We start from the raw sequence: 20852 nt of genomic DNA, 5'->3' as shown, positions 1-20852 counted from the left end.
CCCACCCGTCATGTTCCCCTTCAACTTAATACATGAAGAATGTAGCGATATCCTATAATGCATCAACATCCTGAATAACAATGTCATCAAAGCATCCATTTCTTTAGTGTGCCATTTGAGTATAACCTTTGTTTCCTACCGACAGTACTTAAATAAATGACCAAGTTGAAGGTCAAAATCCCACAAAAAAAAACACGGATTAGTGGAATTTAAATCAGTCAAAAGTTGGCAGTAGAAGAAGGATTCTGAAAGTTTGGAAGAAGAACTTTGGTTCACCAGCATATATATGAGGGATACTGATTCAAAGGCTGAACTGGGGCAAACATCACAGTGAACTGTCCCAGTAATTCTCCCTCTACCCCAACCTTTGACACCCTCCCCCCCACCCCTCCCTCACTATGTTCATTCAGGTTATAAAACTGGTGTAATATTTCAAACCCACTGCCATCAAGTATTTGCTTTTAAAGACCTAAAAAACAGGGTACCTTTAATAGTTAAATTTAGCCATACTTTTGTTATCAAAACTTAAAAATTCAGCAGATTTCTTATATTAATGGCTGTTATAGGTGAAGTCTAGGCTAAGCTTTGATATTTGCTTTAAGAGGGAAAACTAAGAGTTTTGAAAGGAGTGAAACGTACCATTTGACATTGTTGCAGTATTGTATTAAAATGAATATATATTTACACAAGATCTTTGGCTCATCAATACATGGTATGCGATGCTACAATGCAAAAACAAAACACTCAATCGATAAATAAATAAAAAAACAAGACACAAGAAACATAAATATGGAGTAAACATGGTTGTCCAAACATATGGCACCAAGTAAGTATTCAATGAGACATATGGTGGAAAGGGGGGGGGAGAGACAAAGTTTGGTGGAGTACTTACTTTTTGAAAAGGGGTAAAACAAGTGGTTTAAATATATTATGAAAATGCTTTATCTTCATTTTAGACCTTATTTTTTTTTGGGGGGGGGGGAGCTTTTCTTTTAAGGAGAGGGTGTGTAAGTAGACTGGGCTCTATTTGCTTTAATTGATTTCGGTTGTTTTTTTAACATGTTTTTTTACTATTTGCTTGGATTGTTTTGCAATCGAGTTAAGTCTAAATAATCTAAATAGTCTAAATAGTAAAAAGTTCAATAGTTCAATCGAGAATCTATATCACTGTGTTACATCCCAGCAAACACAAAAACGTTTTTAAAACGTTATTAAATCCTTTCTTTCGTCTTATGTTTTGATAACGTTATTTGTGGTGTAATAAATATGTCCCGAAAACGTTTTCAGGCTATTATTTCAAAACATGTTTTCGTTAAAACATTAATATATCATGAAAACGTTATGCCGACGTTTTTATAACACCACATTTGACGTTATAAAAACATATTTTAGAGGCTCTTTTAAAAATGTTATGACAACGTTTTGTGTTTGGTGGGTTAACTTTCACTCTCGAGTTTGACACAGGACATCCTGACCATTATTGCTATCTCTGAAACATAATTCTTTGTGACTCAATCATTTTATAGTTGATAATTCCGTTTGATATATCTAGTTGTGCTCAATTGTTCCAGTTTAATGGAAACTGTCAGGAATCACTTCAAACTTTTGACCATTGCTTTCTCTGTATTGAGCAGAACCGTAATAAAGTAACACATCTTAACTGTTATCTCTTCCTTTACTGGGCCCCGTTCTCGTAAATATTCTCTTTACAAGGGAGGAATTACGTTGAAAGAAAACAAAAGCAAAAAAGCCAACATTTATTTGGTTTACATCTATAGGGACTAAAATGGTGCTCATAACTTTGACAATAAGATATGCTAAATATCTCCAATCAGAACTGTAGTTGTAGTTGCTTGAACACTGTCTGTTAACATAACATAACTTAGAAGGAAGTACAAAACCTGCACAGTTAGAAAAGTGCACAAATACCTCAGCTACTATACTACATTAGGCTTGCGAGAATGCATTTTACCAAAAAAGGTGCAACCTCAAACAAAATGCTTTATAACAATGTCAACACAACTGCTTTGTCAAAGTTACAGACAGTCCTGGAAGGGACCAACCCCTGACATAGTTCACTGAACAACAATCCCAAAACGGGCAGAAAAAGTCAACAAGCCCAAATAACGACAGATTTAACTTACCAAATGGACACAATGCTAAACCCTGAATAGAATCAGATCCCAAAATAGTAGACCCCAAGGTCAATGGTAAATAATGAAGTTTATCGATACTATTATAGAATACCATTGCAAGGTGATGGCTGACACCTTATTACACATTACAGTGTGGTTTCATATGCAAATATTTCCTTGAAGATGACTTTCGTTCTTTTTTGTTTTTTTTGCATTGATAACTCCATTACACCACACTTCTACAATTTAGGTTCCGTTCTCGATTTCAGCTGTCACTGTTTGCTAACTTTCTGCCACAACTATTACTCTAGTAAGCAATCACATAGGTCACACCACTTCAAATGATATTCTTTGTGCCTTTATGTATTGATATGAATTAGTAAATATGTTGCGAAGGGGCGGACTGGCAATATATTGGGTGCCCGAGGCTCCAAAATGATTATTGAACCCTCTGCCACTAGCAAAATAAAAAGAGGGACAGGGGTCCTTATACCCCTCCCCCCCCCCTTCTGGGACAAAGTCTCAACATTAAACAACCTGACTTGACTTAATTCAAAACTGAGAAAGACTTGACTTGACTCAATTCACAAATGAGAATGACTAGACTTGGATTGGAAGGTCAACTGCACTGATATTTTCTCAACAAATACATTCCGAAGTATCTAAAAGTTATCTTCCCTGCTATTCCTAGAGCAAACATTCATTTAAGGTTCTCAAAGATCAAAGGTCTGAGTTCAAAGTCAGATATATTTCACTTGGCTTTTAAAGTGCTACTAAAATCATAGAACAACAATTAATATCAATTGTGTCGTACATGTTAACTCAACAACACTGTTTTTGCTAATCTTAGACTAAACATATTGAGTAAATAATCCAATGCAATTAATTGTAACTTCATCACATGAATGAGGTTTTAATAGTAATATCTCATCTTGTATTCATTGACATTAATCTATTTGGTTTTAGTTGTTCACAAAGTAATGCTGTTGTGTCAAACAGATGCTATTGCTAAGCATAATGCATTTCTTGCAATAGTATCCAGGGACCTTGACACATGTCTTAGCTAGAGGATAAGGAAGTGGAGGAGGGATGGAGGAGGGGGGGAGGGGGGGCACGAGAGGCCAGATTAATGTTCGGTCATATTAAAAGTGTCTACAGTAACACCAATATTGTACGACAACCACTGTTCTGAAACAGGAGTTGTTTCAAAGCTTAGAACTTTTTGGGCCCAAATACAAATTTCTTTACTCTCATCGAGTGATTTGTCCAGCTTAAAGAGCCTAAGCACAGTTTTGAGGCAGCTTTGAGGGGAAGGGAGGTAAGGGGAGGGGAGGGGAGGGTATGTTAAGATATGGAAACCTGTGAGTCTAACATCCAGAGATGTAAGACAAGTATAGTCTAATATTCTTGTTGCACTTCATGATATCTCAAACATCTTTCAAACAAAACCTCCAAATTACTGAGATGAAGCTTTAACAAGGTTTTACAGGAAGGTTGGAAATTTCACGGTCATTATTAATATGAAAGAGGGATAATGATATTAAAACCTACAATGACCTACTTAACAATGGGAGTTATCAGTCATCAATTTTGTTATTCTTGTACTAGTCTGTAAACGTTTTCACTCTCTATCGCCTCCATGAGGCTATAAAAGAGGATGAAACTGAAACCGATAGCCGGAGATATAATTACACCGGTGCAAATAGTAACCAAATCTACGTCGTAAAGGTGAATTTGACAATGCTCGAAGGTAAAACCGACTCCGTCACCGAGAGATAGATCCGTCACGAAATCGAAACAAAATCTCCGCAAATCTGAGAAGAGGCCAAGCTGACGGTGATAGCCACCCACGACCGGACATGTTTATGAGGTTGATCAGGAAAATTCTTACTGCACAGCAGACGGTTAGAAAGACTCCACACAAAAATTAAGAAAACACGGATTGCTAGAATGAGGTACGTCCAAAAATTAACAGTGCAGAGAGTAGAGCAAAAAGGACCTCATCTTACAGTAAGAATTCTGACTATTGCTCTTTATCCCTCAACTGCTCCGTATTCTCGACTCGTTTCTCATTTTATTATCAAACGATTAGCAAAAAATGTTTGCACGAAAGCACAACAGCAGCTGCGGCACAGAGAAGCACCAAACTGGAGCGGACCAGTTCCTCCGATTCGGCTATATATGAAGATGGTTAAATGACGAGCTGGGTGTGATGTTCGGTGTCGAGCTGATACTCGAAGACTTGGAACGACTCCTCAGTTCGGCCTTGACCTTGTTTTCGAAGAGCGCCGCCCTGTTTTGCCGTTCTCCCTTCTTAACCCAGTGACCGTAGATCGCAAAGGCACTAGTATCGAGTGCCTTGCGCAGTTCTTTGGACCCGTAAGGGTCCGTGCACACACGTCGTATTGGGACCGTTTTTTGCAAGGAATATTTCTGGAGAGAACACACTGCATAGACTATAATTATTATTGCCTGTCAAAAAAAGGAAAGAAAATTTAAAAAAAAATAATAAATAGAAAAATTAAAAGTGTACTGGTGGGGAAGAGCATGAATTAAAATAAGGATGTTACATTATACTGTACTTTGTTGCAATTCTCCACTCATTTGAGGCACACTTAAACGTATATGTCACCATTCACCAGCACCGAAACCAAATGAGGGTGTTACCGATCAAACTAAGACATGTTTCAAACGTTTTCACTATAAAAACAGGGAGAGGGGGGGTGGTTTAGAGGGAGGGAAGAAGAGAGGGGTGGGAGGGAGGAGTGATGATCAGTTTGTAATTAACACTTAAGTTTGTCTTAGAAAAATATCTCCATTCAAACAATTGATTTTAACTTGCATTAACAATTTGCAAAATGTCCAAATATGAACTGATGGTTGAAACATCTATAGGAGTCTTGATTTTTTTTGGGGGGGGGGGTAAAGTAAACCCTATTGCCTGTATACTATTGCCTGTATATACTATTGCCTGTACACTATTGCCTGTATACTAGGATTATTGAGTGGTATAAATAATCATGGGACTTGAAGCAAGTTGAGAGGGTTTAGTAACATCATCTTTAAACCAATCACTCAACATAATATCCTCAAATTTTACTTTAATATACCACAAATTGTGTTCTGTTTTTCAAAACCTCTCTCTTAGGTATTTGTTTTCCAAAGGAAAGTTGCCCTGAGAAGTGTAACAGCAAACTGATTTAAACAAAAGAATATGTGACGTGGAGCAAATGAAAAAAAATAAACTCAAAAAATAAATATTCTGTGGTTACATTACAGATCAAAGCCTACACTCTGTGTGTGTATGGCATTAATTTGATTTCGAACCCTGCGCATTTTACCCCTGTGCTCATTTTCAGAGGGTCCTTTGCTCCCGCCTAATCACCGAAGACAACACTGAGGTGTCTTAATTTACAAGAAAAGGAACAATACCACAAGCTGTAGTACGTACAGCGCTGTTACCAATGCCAGGGCTGTAGCCTGCTGGGGAGCGGTGGGCGGGGGGCAGCATCCCCTTATGGTTCAATAGCACGAAACTTGGAATATAGTTGTTACAACTTGTTAAAAAGTTGTGTAAATTGTAGTAATTTAATGTTTTAGTGTTCTTATAGTTTAAGTACTTCAGGTGGGGGTTTCCACTTGTTTATTATAATTAGTCTACTTGAACCGTTAGTACCATACTCGTCTGTTTAGGGTTTGCCTGCGCATAACCAAGCCGTCATTATATTGATGTTCGACAAACTTTTTAAAACTTGTTTAGGAATGAATATAAGAACAGTTTATGAATGCTTTAAAGTCACATTACGTAGTTTGAGAGCTCACCTCCTTCCCTGAAATAAACGGTAATATTAGATATTGAATGATGATTTCGCTGTATTTTACAAATAGAGAGATTGCTCTGTGAAGTTCGTGAAAATCCTCCGTGTATACCCAAAAAATACCCGCATAATGCACATGCTGATAACGTACCAGTTTACACAGTTAATTCCCATTGAGATTTGTCATTGACAATAATACAACATAATACAACTTAAACTTGCTTCAAGTTTGCCAAGGGACAGCTTTCACCATTCTGTGAAATGTTTGTAAGGATAGGCTTGCTAATATTGGGGTTTTGACTAGCCCACGAGTCACTCGCCAAAACGCCAAGTTTTTATTCGCCAAAGATAAAATTCTACTCGCCAATGGCGAACATTATTGTGCAGGCCTGTTAACTGTATATTAGATCACAGATTATTGTACAAAGATCCCTTACACACATAAAGAGACTACATTTCAATATTTTATACATCTCAACAAATGAGCAAGCAGTGAAGATAGCAATTGGCCCAAAGTATCCTTACACAAACTCTGCATAGTAATACATTTTTTTAATCTCAGATATCATATTTATACCACAACAGTGACAATTACTCAAAGACAATTACTAAAGAAAGAAAAAAGAAAAGAAAACATGGGGACTGTGATCACATAATCATTTTCTCTTCAATCACTTTAGTTTTAATAATTAACGAGACTGCCACGACAGAAGGGTAGTTACCATGGGTGCAACCACCACTTTTGTACTAGAGGGGGTGGGAGGATAAGGGTGAGGGGTGTAAGGGAAGTTTGGGGGGAATGGAGGGTGCTTTAGATATACAAGAGCATCAATGACGCAGTATCTCAATACTGGAAGTTCTAATTTCGATTCCTAGTTTCATATCTTTGCTCTGTCTCTACAATTATCAATATCAATATATATAATATTTTTGGTCATATAGTTTGACGTCAATGACAACAGTCAAATAAGAAGAGGCGAACAACTCGACCATATTCTTGATGCCCGCCTTGAGAAAGCTAGGCCTATCGACCTACTATATGTTACTGTAGACTGTAGTGGTGACTACCATCAAAACTGTGGAAACTTCCAAGTATCAAAACAACCCACGTTTTTCCATCTCAATAATTTTGACATGAAGATTTCGTGGATTTATGACTTGGAAAAAATAATGTACAAGTAGATTACAAGTTTTTAATTGAAAGTGATGGGTGGCCTCCTCCTCCCCTAATAGCCACCCCAGTTCCTCTCCATTTTAGTATTTTCTTTTAATTCTTTGTATATTTGATGTCAAACATCACAGGTTCAAAAGAAAGCTAAACATACTTCTTATAACCTTATAGTTATACATCTTATATCCTTATAAATAAAACATAACCTTATCCAATTTTTATAGTCTTATAAAAGTTGTGATGCTATGGCCGGCTCCTCTTTTATACATACTCCAGTGAAAATAAAATGTGATAGATTATAATTTTTGTTTTTAATTCTATTTTTTTGGGGGGGGGGTTAAAGAAATACCAAACAAGCTGTTAATTCATAATGATGCTTCATTCTAGAAATGCACAATATACACTCTATTCCAAATGAATAGTTGTTGTATTATCCCATTAACATTATGTTAAATTTATGGAGTCACAGTTAATATATAAGTTGGAAACTTAACTTAAAATTAAAACACACTGTAAGGCAATCGAACAAACTTACTGTACCCTGGCCCAAAACTGCCTGAACACCACCAGTACAATGCTAATGTGGCTATTACTGAATAAAGGCCTAATATAGGATGCACTAGGCCTAGCCTTCAGCAGCACAACAATGTGTATACGTAATTATACAAAAATACCTGATGGGCAATCAAACAACTTATCATGACTCTTGCTCTGAAAAACTACCTGAACACCAGTACAATCCTTAAATTGATATTACTAAAACCATGGAGCTATAAACAGACAAAGTCCTAAAATAAATTAAATGCAGTACAACAATGTGTATATGGAATTAGTGTGCAATACACTACCAGTACCAGCAGCGTATCTCACAACAGTACAGAAATTGGTCGCGAGGGTGGCCATTTTCGTATATCTAACATGTAGCTGCCATGAGTCATAGCCAATCTGCTACAAACCAGACTTGGAGGCGGGGCTTATTCATCAAAAACAAGGAAACAAACAAGTTTTGGAGTGTGTGCAAAAAAGGCTTGTTTCAACTGTTTTTCAGAGTGACTTGGCCAAATTTGGACATATATCGGTGAAAAAGTCATAGAATGAGATACAATTCTGGAATAAAAAATAGTAACTTTTGTTGGCCTATATGATATATGCTTGCTCTGGAAATTCTAGAGAAAAAGAACTTTGTATGAAGACGCTGAAAATTTTTTAAGAGAAGAGAGAGTCCCACTTACTGTTACAATATCTCTATACATGTAATGTATTGAGATAAAAATGGTGCTATGTTTTGCAACTTTTCAAACATTGTTGAAGAATTTGACTGTAGGTTGCACAGCATATTACATGTTAAATACATGAATGTACTGTACACTAAGGTATTTTGTAATATTCTGACTGGAGCTGAGCCCCACTGATTCTACTCTGGGTGGGGTTAAGTCCTCCCCCCCTCAAGAAATATATGTGGTTGCGCCCCTACTTACTACAACACTTAACCATAATCAATTCCTGTGTACATTGAGCCAGCTAGACAACATGCTTTGCCCTGCAATTCACAATTAATCATTTTATTTTCTAGCTGCAATAAAAGTACTGTCAATTCCACATATCAGGAAGACACAACACAGTAAATGTAACAGTTAACACAGAAAAATGTTTGAAAGCGTAAGCCATAATGAATATTAGTGAATCCCATGATGGAAAGAGCTCTATCCATTTGTAAAAAAAATGGATTGATTTAATTTATTCGTTTGTTCGTTCATTTGTTGTCATGTTTTCTCTTCGATAAGGATTGTACTATGCTATTCAATCACGTTAAACTTAATCTAGGCCAGCTTTAAGTTGTGGTTTACATATAACACACTTATATACTTTACATGCTGGTAAAAACAACTCCACTATTTTTCAAGACAGTAATTAGAACCATGCGCCTTGCTGTGAGAGTTTTACTTTCGATAGAATTTAAATAGAATTTAAACTAATAAATCATATAGTATAATTATAGGTTTAATTATTAATGATCGCCTATCCTGACAGCATCAAGTGAATGACATTTGTAATTCTCTGGTTGAGTACATTGGTATTTATTATCTCAATTACTGATATCCTTTCACTTAAAACGGCAATTCAAGCTTACTATTCCATTTATATATTCTAAAATATTCATATGCTATTGAAGTCTTTGGTACAGCTTAGACTAATAACCCTGAAGCTACTTCAAATTATGCAAAATAGGTAAATTAAACTGCTTTACTGGCAATCACAGGCACAGAAACGAAAACAAAAAACATAGGTTAACGACTTCAACTTTGTGATTCGTGACGCAAACAAATTTTCTGAACTTGCGTCGCTAAAAAGTAGCTAAACTATTATTAGTCACAAGACTATACCAAACTGAATCTGTTAATTACAAGGAAATCATTTATCATAGCAGTTTCGAGGTCTCTCCAGCTTATAAAATACGACGGTCTCCTTGTACAGAAAACTGCCATTTGTCTTTGCACTTGAAATAGCAATTTGACCGACTTTGTATCGCATTTTGCGATGCGAAAACCGGATGGATTATTTCGCCCGAGTTAGAAACAAAGGATATCAAATTTGGTTCCGATGTCACAAAGATTAGTCAAAAGATCTTTGTCATATGAAAAGGATGGTCCACTCACCTTAAATCGCCTTCTTGGCTGGAAAGGACTTGGTGTCATAGCCTCCATTTGTTGAAAGAATTCATGCTGTAAGGCTTGCTCTGCGGTCAACCTCTGCATCGGATTAACGACTAAAAGTTTAGCAATCTGCGATAGATAGGAAACAAACCAAAAAAACGTGTATACCAAAAAATGTTTCATTTATACCAAAATGTGCAATGATTTCTTGGTTACTATGGAAACTTGACACTCCCACATTCCCAACATCAGACCTGTCAACTCTCCCAGTATTACCAGGATTCTAGTTCTTAATTAATTAATATAATTAATATTAAAAATTAATAATAAATTAAGTTATTTCAAGCTATCCCGTTTTAATGTGCCAACCTCCCAGCAAATTTTTTATTTCTTAAGGTTTTCTCTTACATTGGAATCAGAGATGGGCTACATGTACTTTTTTACCTGAGAGAGGAACATGGCCAAAAAAACAAAGGAAAAAAAAAAAAACAACAATTTTTCAGTTTTGCTGGAACTGGTTGTACACATTTAGTAATATGCTATTGTGTTCTACAGGGACTACGGTAGCAAGACATTAACTGTACTTTTACCAGGCATTTTAAAAACGCTCTCAGTACATTTACATGCCTACCTCATTGCAGAGGTGCCGTGTAAACACAATTTTTTTTCTAATAGTTGTCACTTCTTATATCCTTATCTTGTTCTAGCTCAATTTTGCCCAATTCTAACTAGTTTTTTCCCAAACTCCACAATTTATGGAGGAGTGGATAATTGGAAATCTTTGTGAATGACAGGTTGGCAGGTTTGCAAAATTTCTCTTACACCTATGAAGGTATTGACCTAAACAATTAAGCACTAAACCCCATCATTGTGTGTAACTTATAATTTACAATTTCAGGTTCAAACTACTGAAAATTCTATTTTGAAAAACAATTCCACCTTGTTGTTTCAGTCGCAAATGTTGGAATTATGAATAAACTTTGGCTATGCATTCTTACAAAATTTGCAGATTACCTGTAAGCAAATTTGAAAACTCATGTGTAGAATATATTTGGTTAGTTGCTACGGTAACCTTGAGCAACATCTATGCACTTTGCTGCTGCCTTTCAACCTAACACAGTATTTCTGTATATTTTTACTCTACTGATTGCCACAATTATGCTCATTAATATTGCATATTGACAGATTTTTGAAACTGTTTATTCGGAATAGGTAGAGCAGAAAACATCCATTCATGTAGTCACATGATTAATAATAAAGGACTGAGGACATATGGAGATATTAGAGAAAACCATCACTTTCTGGGGTACATAAATATCATAAAGGATACGTACATATATATGTATGATGTCAAGCACTAATACAGGTACAGACTTTGGGTTCTTTCCTTCATTCAACCATGGCTTTTTACTCAATGCTATTGTAACAGTACTTCACTTATCAGCCACTCCCTGGCTCAACAAAGACAACTGATCCCCCTGCCCCCCCAAAAAAATAGTTGTCTTTTCTTTGATAACAAAGCTATTATCCTCGGTCGATCAAGGGTTTAAAATTCTTTATTACTGATACAGGTACCATTAATATTCATCACTCTTGCCACGGTATGTGTTAACAACAATAAAATATCATAATGGATATATATAGATGTGTGAAATCAAGCACTAATACAGGCTCATGAATATTCATCACTGTTGCCACAGTATGTGTTAACAACAATAAGTTACCATGCATGTTCAATATTTATCTTAATCAGCCTAAGCTTCAAGGACAATTCAACAGTTGGTCTTACCAACACATCATTCATACTGTAGATACCTATCATTGTATGTTATCAACCACATAAAATGCAGTGGATATTTCCATATCATTGTGGATATTTCCATTTCATTATGGATAGTCAATAATGTATGATAACATTAATTATTGTGGATACTCAATACAGTTGGTTATAAACCATAGAAAGTATTGTGGTATAAATTCAACATGTTAGGTGTAATATTAACCATATACACAGCATTGTGGATATTTGACATTTGTATATTACAGACCACTTAAACTATTGTTGTTATTCAACGCTGTATGTTATCAACAACATAAACTATTGTGGCTATTCAACATTGTACGGTTTCTTGAGTATACTTTGTAAGTTATGAATCACGTAAACTACAATGGATATTTAACATTTCATGTTCTCGACGATATCAATAACCGTGTATATCTAATATTGTTTTATAATACAAAAAAAATATTGTGGATGTGTTCAACACTATATGTCATCAACAACATAAAACTATATTTAACATTATATATATGTTCTGTAACCATACCTAGCATTGTGTGTATCTAATATTGTGTTACAAACCAAACATTATCGTGGATGTATTCAACGTTGTAGGGACTATGAACAATAGCAATTGAGAGTATTAATAACCCTTGTTAATTATCAACCCATATTTAATGTGAAGCAATACCACCTGTTTCATGATGTTGATTGTCGCTTATTTATGTAACACAAGTACTTGCAGTATAAAGCACATGTATGTATAACACACTCCAATTCCTCTTGTTCTCTTGTTACAACGCTCACAGGAAATAAGCAATGCTTTATCCAGTTCATATAGACGCTACAACTAGACATATTGTTAGAGAAAGAGAAAGCAATGAACCGCTTTGAAAAGGTACTATGAGACGGCAGTCATATGCAACCTAGAAAGCAAAGGAGTGATTTTCCTGGACAAGAATTAATATTATACAGTGCGTAAAAAATGAACACGTATTACGTGATACCACTGGATAGTAGAGTTTTCGAAGGAAGAGAAAGTGAGTGACATTATTGCCAAAATTACCAAGGGTCACATTATTGCCAAAAATGTAACCAATTCGGTGGGGTTAGGTAGATGGGAAAGTTGCAAAAAATTACGACGGGAACAGGTTTAAGAGAACAACAATTGAAGTAATAATGTCAGAAATGTTAAGTGTGCAATGACCATAGATGATGTACACTGACCTAAATATCAAGCTTTTCTCTTTCTGTTTGATCTGTATTTTTTCAGCGAATGCAAAGAGAAGGCACGTCTATTTTACTCCCATTCCTGCTTCAAGGATTGCTGTGTAATCCCCACCCACCCGAACCCCATTAGCGATGCACAAACATTTCTCCACACCATCTGCACATTGTTTCAAACATCCTTAGAGTAGGTGCAAGCTCACAGTTTGTCATTGGTTGTATTAACACCAGCAAAAGAGCTAAAAACAATTCCACTTTTCTCCAACCCCTCCCCCCCCTCCCCTCCGCCCCTTCTATCACATGTCTAAGTGCATGTAAAGTTTAATATAACGTTACGTTTACTTTGGCGTGAATTGGTTTTGTTTTCATAGGAATTTTATTGTGCCCTTAATGTGTTTTTAATGACACAGCAATATTCTTTTCCCGCTTGGCTGGTTAGCTTTGCATCGAGTGTTTCCTGCTGGGCACTTCTTTCTGTTGTGATGATCGTGGTATGGAAAAAATGAAACCGTGGGAAAACTTGATGGAGAAAATTAATGCACAAACATAATGGTGAATGAAATGAACTCGCGGACAACATCGATGATGATGATGAGGGAAGCACAGAGTCTAGTCGAGACTTACCAGATCTTTAGCTACATCTGAGATATCGCTCCACTCGGGACCGCTGAAGTGATAACGGCCTTCCATGATTGCTCTCATCATCATTATTTTCTTCCTATGCCAGAACGGAGCAAACCCTACCAACCTGAGCGGGAAAAACGAAAGAAAAGAAACTCAGATTCCTATAAATGATGCCACTCCTAAATCGATCGCACTGGCTTTTAATGGCATTGAAGACTCGCCCCAAACTGCGTGCGGCCATCTGAAAAAGTTAACTTTCTGTTGCTTGCAAGTGACGTTTTGTCCCTACAAAATGCAGACAGTAATGAAACGTGATACCTTATTATCTTTAGCTGGACCTGAGATGTCCATCGCTGTATCTTTTGTATACTGTAATGTGGGTATTGACCGCAGCTGTATGTACTGACTGTACACTAGTGTCTAATTCACCGACAGTAGCAAACTGTGTGTGTATTTTCTGGGATTGATGGTGGTGTTTAACACTTCTGTTACACCTCATCCGAAACTAGGTCAGATTACCGGCATTAGACGTTTCTTTTTTGCGTGAGTCTTCACACTCTTTAACCTCCAGGACTTTGACAAGATATTTAACAAACGTAAGGGAAAATACCGACGAAATAGAGACATCACAGAGTGATATCGCTGAAAGGTGCACGAGAGGCTCTCTTACGTAATGTTCACGAGAAGTCACCTGAGATTACGCCAGGTCGCGAAAACCAAACAACTCGACAGTTCCCCCCACCCACCCCTCCCCCTTTTTAACTTAATTATGTTTAAGTTAGTTATGTTTTTTATGTTAAGTATTAACATTTTAATGTGATACAGAAAATTTTGTGTCTCAAAATATAATTCAATCTTTTTTGTTTTTAGTTGTTTAAATTTTTCCAAAGTGTTTTGCATAATTCCATAATGTCTGGTATAATTTCCATCGGATGAAAGGAAACACTATGGCCCCACCTAAAAGTGGCACATACATTGCAAACTGTACCATTCAACCCTTGGATTAGCGATGTCAAAGGAACTAAAACCCCCACCCCCACTCCCCCCGCATCCACAAAGACTACGACAAATGAATTGCAATAAGATAAACAAAAAACTGCCCACTTTCTCAAAGACATCTGTGCTCATTTTGGTAAAAAAAACCTTTAGACATGTACTTCTATGCTCTGTCCAAAAGTTAAATAAACAAATAATTGTAAACTTTTACAGAATGATATTGAAACACTATTTTGTGTTCATTCATATAGAGTCAATGAGATTCTTTCTCTAAATGCACTCCATTCATACAAAAGAATATGCAACTAATACTAAACTAATCGATGAGTCAATCATGTTTTCACAAAGATGACACATGTTAAAAGAAAACAGACCCACTTCCTCCATACTTTGTGGTAAATTCCCTAAAAAAAACAAGCTTTTTTCAACTTTCACTTTAGAGTGTTTTCAAATTTTAGAATAAATATTATTGACAGGTATTGGGAAAAGGAGAAATATTTCAACTCTTGAAGGGAAGTGAATTTTTTTTTGGGGGGGGGGGGTTTCTACATCTGTCAAGCTAATATGCATTATTATAACTATGCATAGGAGAGAAAAAAAGAGAAAAAGAGAAAAAAAGAGAAAAAGTTTTCTACTTGAAGAAAGAAAAGGGAGGCAATTCACCCCAATGCATTCACTAGACACTCACTGATAAGTTCTCTGTGATTGATTCTAGTATTATTCACTGATACCACACCAGTAGTATTCTGTCATGGAGTCATTCTATTCACAAGCCTAGTACTATTCATTGATACCACACCATTAGTATTCTGTCATGGAGTCATTCTATTCACGAGCCTAGTACTATTCATTGATACCACACCAGTAGTATTCTGTCATGGAGTCATTCTATTCACGAGCCTAGTACTATTCATTGATACCACACCAGTAGTATTCTGTCATGGATTCATTCTATACACGAGCCTAGTACTATTCATTGATACCACACCAGTAGTATTCTGTCATGGATTCATTTTATTCACGAGCCTACAGTAGTACTCTTCATTGATACCAAACCAGTAGTATTCTGTCATGGATTCATTCTATACGAGCCTACAGTAGTACTATTCATTGATACCACACCAGTAGTATTCTCTCATGGATTCATTCTATTCATGAGCCTAGTACTATTCACTGATACCACACCAGTAGTATTCTGTCATGGATTCATTCTATTCATGAGCCTAGTACTATTCACTGATACCACACCAGTAGTATTCTGTCATGGATTCATTCTAGACATGAGCCTAGTATTATTCACTGATACCACACCATTAGTATTCTGTCATGGAGTCATTCTATTCACGAGCCTAGTACTATTCATTGATACCACACCAGTAGTATTCTGTCATGGATTCATTCTATACGAGCCTACAGTAGTACTATTCATTGATACCACACCAGTAGTATTCTCTCATGGATTCATTCTATACATGAGCCTACAGTAGTACTATTCATTGATACCACACCAGTAGTATTCTGTCATGGATTCATTCTATACGAGCCTACAGTAGTACTATTCATTGATACCACACCAGTAGTATTCTGTCATGGATTCATTCTAGACATGAGCCTAGTATTATTCACTGATACCACACCATTAGTATTCTGTCATGGATACATTCTATACATGAGCCTAGTACTATTCACTGATACCACACCAGTAGTATTCTGTCATGGAGTCATTCTATTCACGAGCCTAGTACTATTCATTGATACCACACCAGTAGTATTCTGTCATGGATTCATTCTATACGAGCCTACAGTAGTACTATTCATTGATACCACACCAGTAGTATTCTGTCATGGAGTCATTCTATTCACGAGCCTAGTACTAATCACTGATACCACAACATTAGTATTCTGTCATGGATACATTCTATACGAGCCTACAGTAGTACTATTCATTGATACCACACCAGTAGTATTCTGTCATGGATTCATTCTATACATGAGCCTAGTACTATTCACTGATACCACACCATTAGTATTCTGTCATGGATTCATTCTATACGAGCCTACAGTAGTACTATTCATTGATACCACACCAGTAGTATTCTGTCATGGATTCATTCTAGACATGAGCCTAGTATTATTAACCGATACCACACCATTAGTATTCTGTCATGGATTCATTCTATACATGAGCCTAGTACTATTCACTGATACCACACCATTAGTATTCTGTCATGGATTCATTCTACACACGAGCCTAGTACTATTCACTGATACCACACCATTAGTATTCTGTCATGGATTCATTCTACACACGAGCCTAGTACTATTCACTGATACCACACCATTAGTATTCTGTCATGGATTCATTCTATTCATGAGCCTAGTACTATTCACTGATACCACACCATTAGTATTCTGTCATGGATTCATTCTATACATGAGCCTAGTACTATTCTCTGATACCACACCATTAGTATTCTGTCATGGATTCATTCTATACACGAGCCTAGTACTATTCACTGATACCACACCATTAGTATTCTGTCATGGATTCATTCTATTCATGAGCCTAGTACTATTCACTGATACCACACCAGTAGTATTCTGTCATGGATTCATTCTATATATGAGGTAGTACTATTCACTGATACCACACCATTAGTATTCTGTCATGGATTCATTCTACACACGAGCCTAGTACTATTCACTGATACCACACCATTAGTATTCTGTCATGGATTCATTCTATCATGAGCCTAGTACTATTCACTGATACCACACCAGTAGTATTCTGTCATGGATTCATTCTATACATGAGCCTAGTACTATTCACTGATACCACACCATTAGTATTCTGTCATGGATTCATTCTACACACGAGCCTAGTACTATTCACTGATACCACACCATTAGTATTCTGTCATGGATTCATTCTAGACATGAGCCTAGTACTATCCACTGAAATTGACAGACAGACAGATTGAAAAATAGAATATATAATACCAACATAAAAGACTAAAATAACCTACAGAATAGCATTAGCTAAAGAAGGTTTTTAATTTGTAAGAAAATAATTGGCAAACATTTTTATCATAGGAAAATAAGTCAACAGGGCAAAGACTGTACTTACAAGGTATACATAATTACACCACACGCCCAGTTATCGATCTCTTTGGCATAACCTTCGACCCCATCAATATTCATGCTTGTCTTCAGCATTTCTGGGGCCATGTATCCAGGAGTACCACAGAGTTCTGTTCAGAATGAGGAAAAAAAACCCTTTATATTGTCAGAAAATCTGTGATCAAACTTGTCTTTCAATTTACTTTCTGCATGTATGATGTTGGTGCTGTTAATATTTCAACACTTACTTGATAATTTAGATATAAAGGGTTAAATAGGACATTTTTGCTGAATAAAATTTCAGTGATGCATGACCAATACTTCCCACATAGAAACTTAAAATGACTGACTGAATTCAACTGTTAATGGGCAATATCCTCAAAACTGGTGGTGTTGCTCCAATATCCCTCATATCGGAATATTTGCAGATCTCCAATAACTAATCACTTGTTTCATAAAACGATATCGAGTTGGCAGATGTCGACAGTTGGTGCGAATTTTACCGATACGGGGGTGTTAGGCCAACATTGGTCGATACCGATAAACAGTGCAACAATACATATTGGGATATATGTCTCTTTCAGATAGAAAGGATTACAACCTGATATGTAAAGGTACATTAATGTGCTAATGACAAAATGGGAAGAATCGGCAGCACGCTGGTTGCCATGACGATATTGTTTAGAGTTACACATGGCCTAGGAACCATGAGTTAAATTTGTGGGTGAATGTTTACAACTTTTCCACCCATTTAATAAAAAAAATTTTAAAAAATTAAGCAAAGATGGAACCTTAACATGCAGAAAAGGGACACTATGCATTAGTTGTTAGAAACAACGTTTTTCCAAGTCAATCTGTTGTGTTTTATTTAAAAGTTAGACGTGATATATGCATTACCTGTTAAAAGTGTTCCCTCTTCTAACTGCATCGCCATACCAAAGTCAGATATCTTTACCCTGAGTTGTTCGTCCAACAAGATATTCTCCGGCTAATTAAATTAAACGAAACATAACAACACATAATTACATCAATTTACCTTAAAATAGCTGGAAACAAAAATTTATTGCCAATATTTTATTGTTTTATATCCACTTTTGATTTATCAAAGTGTGTGATCCATAAACATTATGGAACTGTTTATTATCCACTTTATTATCCATTGCTAACATCAGAAATAATTATGGTTTTGAAACACAGCTAAGCTTAATAGGTACACCTTTTGCATCAAGACCGGATATTTTCTTAAAAATATGAAAAGGTATTATTGGCAAGAGGATAAAGGAATAAAAAAATATGAAAAAGAACAAAATCAGTTTGCTATGAGGAGAAATACTTCTCACAACGATATTTGCCACTTTGGGAAGGAAATGGCAGTATTTCAAAACCAAATTCATAATGGCTGTTATATTAATGTGTGCTCATTAGTTCTTTGTGTGTGCTTCAGTTAATAACGAGGGCAGCATTTCAAAACATAAAGATCAAACCATTTGATACTATACACAATTTGCTGGGTTTCCTTAGTTACTTTACTAAACAGGGGGGGGGTGTGGGGGGACTACAGTTTTGTATTGGGAGAGAGGCTAGGATGGTTATGTCACCCAAGAGAGGAGTGTAAGGGAGGTGTGGGAAAGTTTGCTGAAATGGAGGGTGCTGAGATGCAAAGTGGTGCTCCATTTTGCAACTTTTGAAAGAATGTTGAAAGAATATTTGACTGCTTACAGGTACAGTAGGTTGTACAGCAACTGTTAACTTTGAGAGGTTTGGACTATTCATTAAACTTATAACTAAACCATCGAAAGAAATTTTCTCGAGGTTCGAATGTTTCATATTTGATAAAAAATTCAAAATTTATGGGTGACCAGGTTGGGTTCATATTCAAATGTAATATTCTCTCAATTTGTAAAACAGATGAATGCATGCTTTGCTGAAGTCATATTTTTGTAATGGGATATTAATATTGGAGAGATTTCAACAATTTCGATTCAAAACTAAAACAAGCATAAAAGGAGTTGTTAACCAACCTCTCATCTTAAGCTTATCTAATGGAGATCTTTGTAATAAATGTTTGCCCATAACAGTTGAGACAACTTTTTCTCTATGCGAGAGAAATATCCTAATTTAAAGATAGCAGATTTGATTTCATAGTTCAAGAAGGATCTGCAACCTTTTACTTTCTCTCTGCCCACTCAAGTACCCACCACGGTCACCAAGATGATCAAGGTGAAAATTGGGGTCACCAAGCAAAAAAAAAGGGTTTTGAGCACCAAGGGGTTTTAGACTTGATCAAGTCTTCCGCCCTTGTGTGCAGGAACATTTAAATCTGATATATCTCACCAAAATGGAATAAGATTGTTTTTAGCTGTTTGGGAAGAGTAATTAACCGGGGTTACTTCTTTCACCTAGAACAAAGAGGATGGTTGGGTTTGTCTTCTTGTGAAAGAGATAATCCTTTGCGAACGGAGGACCTACCTTGAGATCTCGATGGACGATGTTGTGACTGTGTATATATTGCACTGCTTCAAACACTCTCTTCATAATTGTTCTGAGGCAAGAAACCAAAACAGACAACTAATTACTTTGATATTTTATTTCAAACTAAAGAGATGACTTACTAAATGGAAGGTGACATCACACCAGTCTGTTCACTGAGACACGCATACTGTGCTCATCCAAAAGTACAGGACTTGCTTTTCTTTTTTCTTTGGAAAGAGGTTTTTTTTCTCTACTAAATTGAAGTGTAGAATAGGTTCATTGTCCCTAATTCTACTTTAAAGGGTAATGAACTGGAACACAAAGGAAACTTCAAACAGATTTGATTTGGGGCAAATTATTACTTATTACAAGGTATGAATAGATGGCTAAGTACTTTAATAGCCAGATCAACACAGGATAGGAGTAGTATCTAACATCCTTGTATTGAGATTACGTGAACAACCAGCAAGTGTTTACCGACAGTTAATACAGACACAAACAACCCTGTGCATGAGAAGAGGGCAGAGTACAAGGTTTATACGTGAAAGAGTTCACGGATGTGCTCACACTGGGCGGCACCGGGCGACTGCGCCCAGCAGTTCTGAACGTCGCCCAGCACAAACAGTATTTTAAACATTTCCGCCCGGCACTTTTTTGATGACAATTTAACAAATTTTACCATAGCCAAAATCTGGGAGAATACATGGCACAGAATAGGAAAAATAGCACCACCTAAGCATACTTCATGTGCAAAATTTGTCCAGTGAGGAGGGGGTACCCAACCCTTGAGATCCCTCTCCCAGGGTGTGGATCACACAACCGCACAATCTGCCCGGCACTCAAATATTCCTGAGC

General features: G+C 36.4%; 1 protein-coding gene across 1 annotated transcript in view; it reads right to left on the bottom strand.

Moving 5' to 3' along the window:
* Nucleotides 1–3: 3 nt before the first annotated feature.
* The window catches only part of LOC139981370 (phosphorylase b kinase gamma catalytic chain, skeletal muscle/heart isoform-like), a 32212-nt gene continuing 11363 nt past the window's right edge, over nt 4–20852 (bottom strand). The window contains exons 6-11 of the mRNA XM_071993712.1: nt 19995–20067; nt 18423–18513; nt 17533–17656; nt 13410–13533; nt 9782–9907; nt 4–4607 (exon numbers count right to left, since the gene is read on the bottom strand). Of these exons, the coding sequence (XP_071849813.1) occupies nt 4311–4607; nt 9782–9907; nt 13410–13533; nt 17533–17656; nt 18423–18513; nt 19995–20067 (835 nt within the window). The 3' untranslated portion in view covers nt 4–4310. The remainder of the gene's footprint in view (nt 4608–9781; nt 9908–13409; nt 13534–17532; nt 17657–18422; nt 18514–19994; nt 20068–20852) is intronic.

Source organism: Apostichopus japonicus, chromosome 15 (assembly GCF_037975245.1).
Source record: "Apostichopus japonicus isolate 1M-3 chromosome 15, ASM3797524v1, whole genome shotgun sequence".
NCBI classification, from domain to species: Eukaryota; Metazoa; Echinodermata; class Holothuroidea; order Aspidochirotida; family Stichopodidae; genus Apostichopus; species Apostichopus japonicus.
This window is presented reverse-complemented; position numbering and strand designations above follow the sequence as displayed.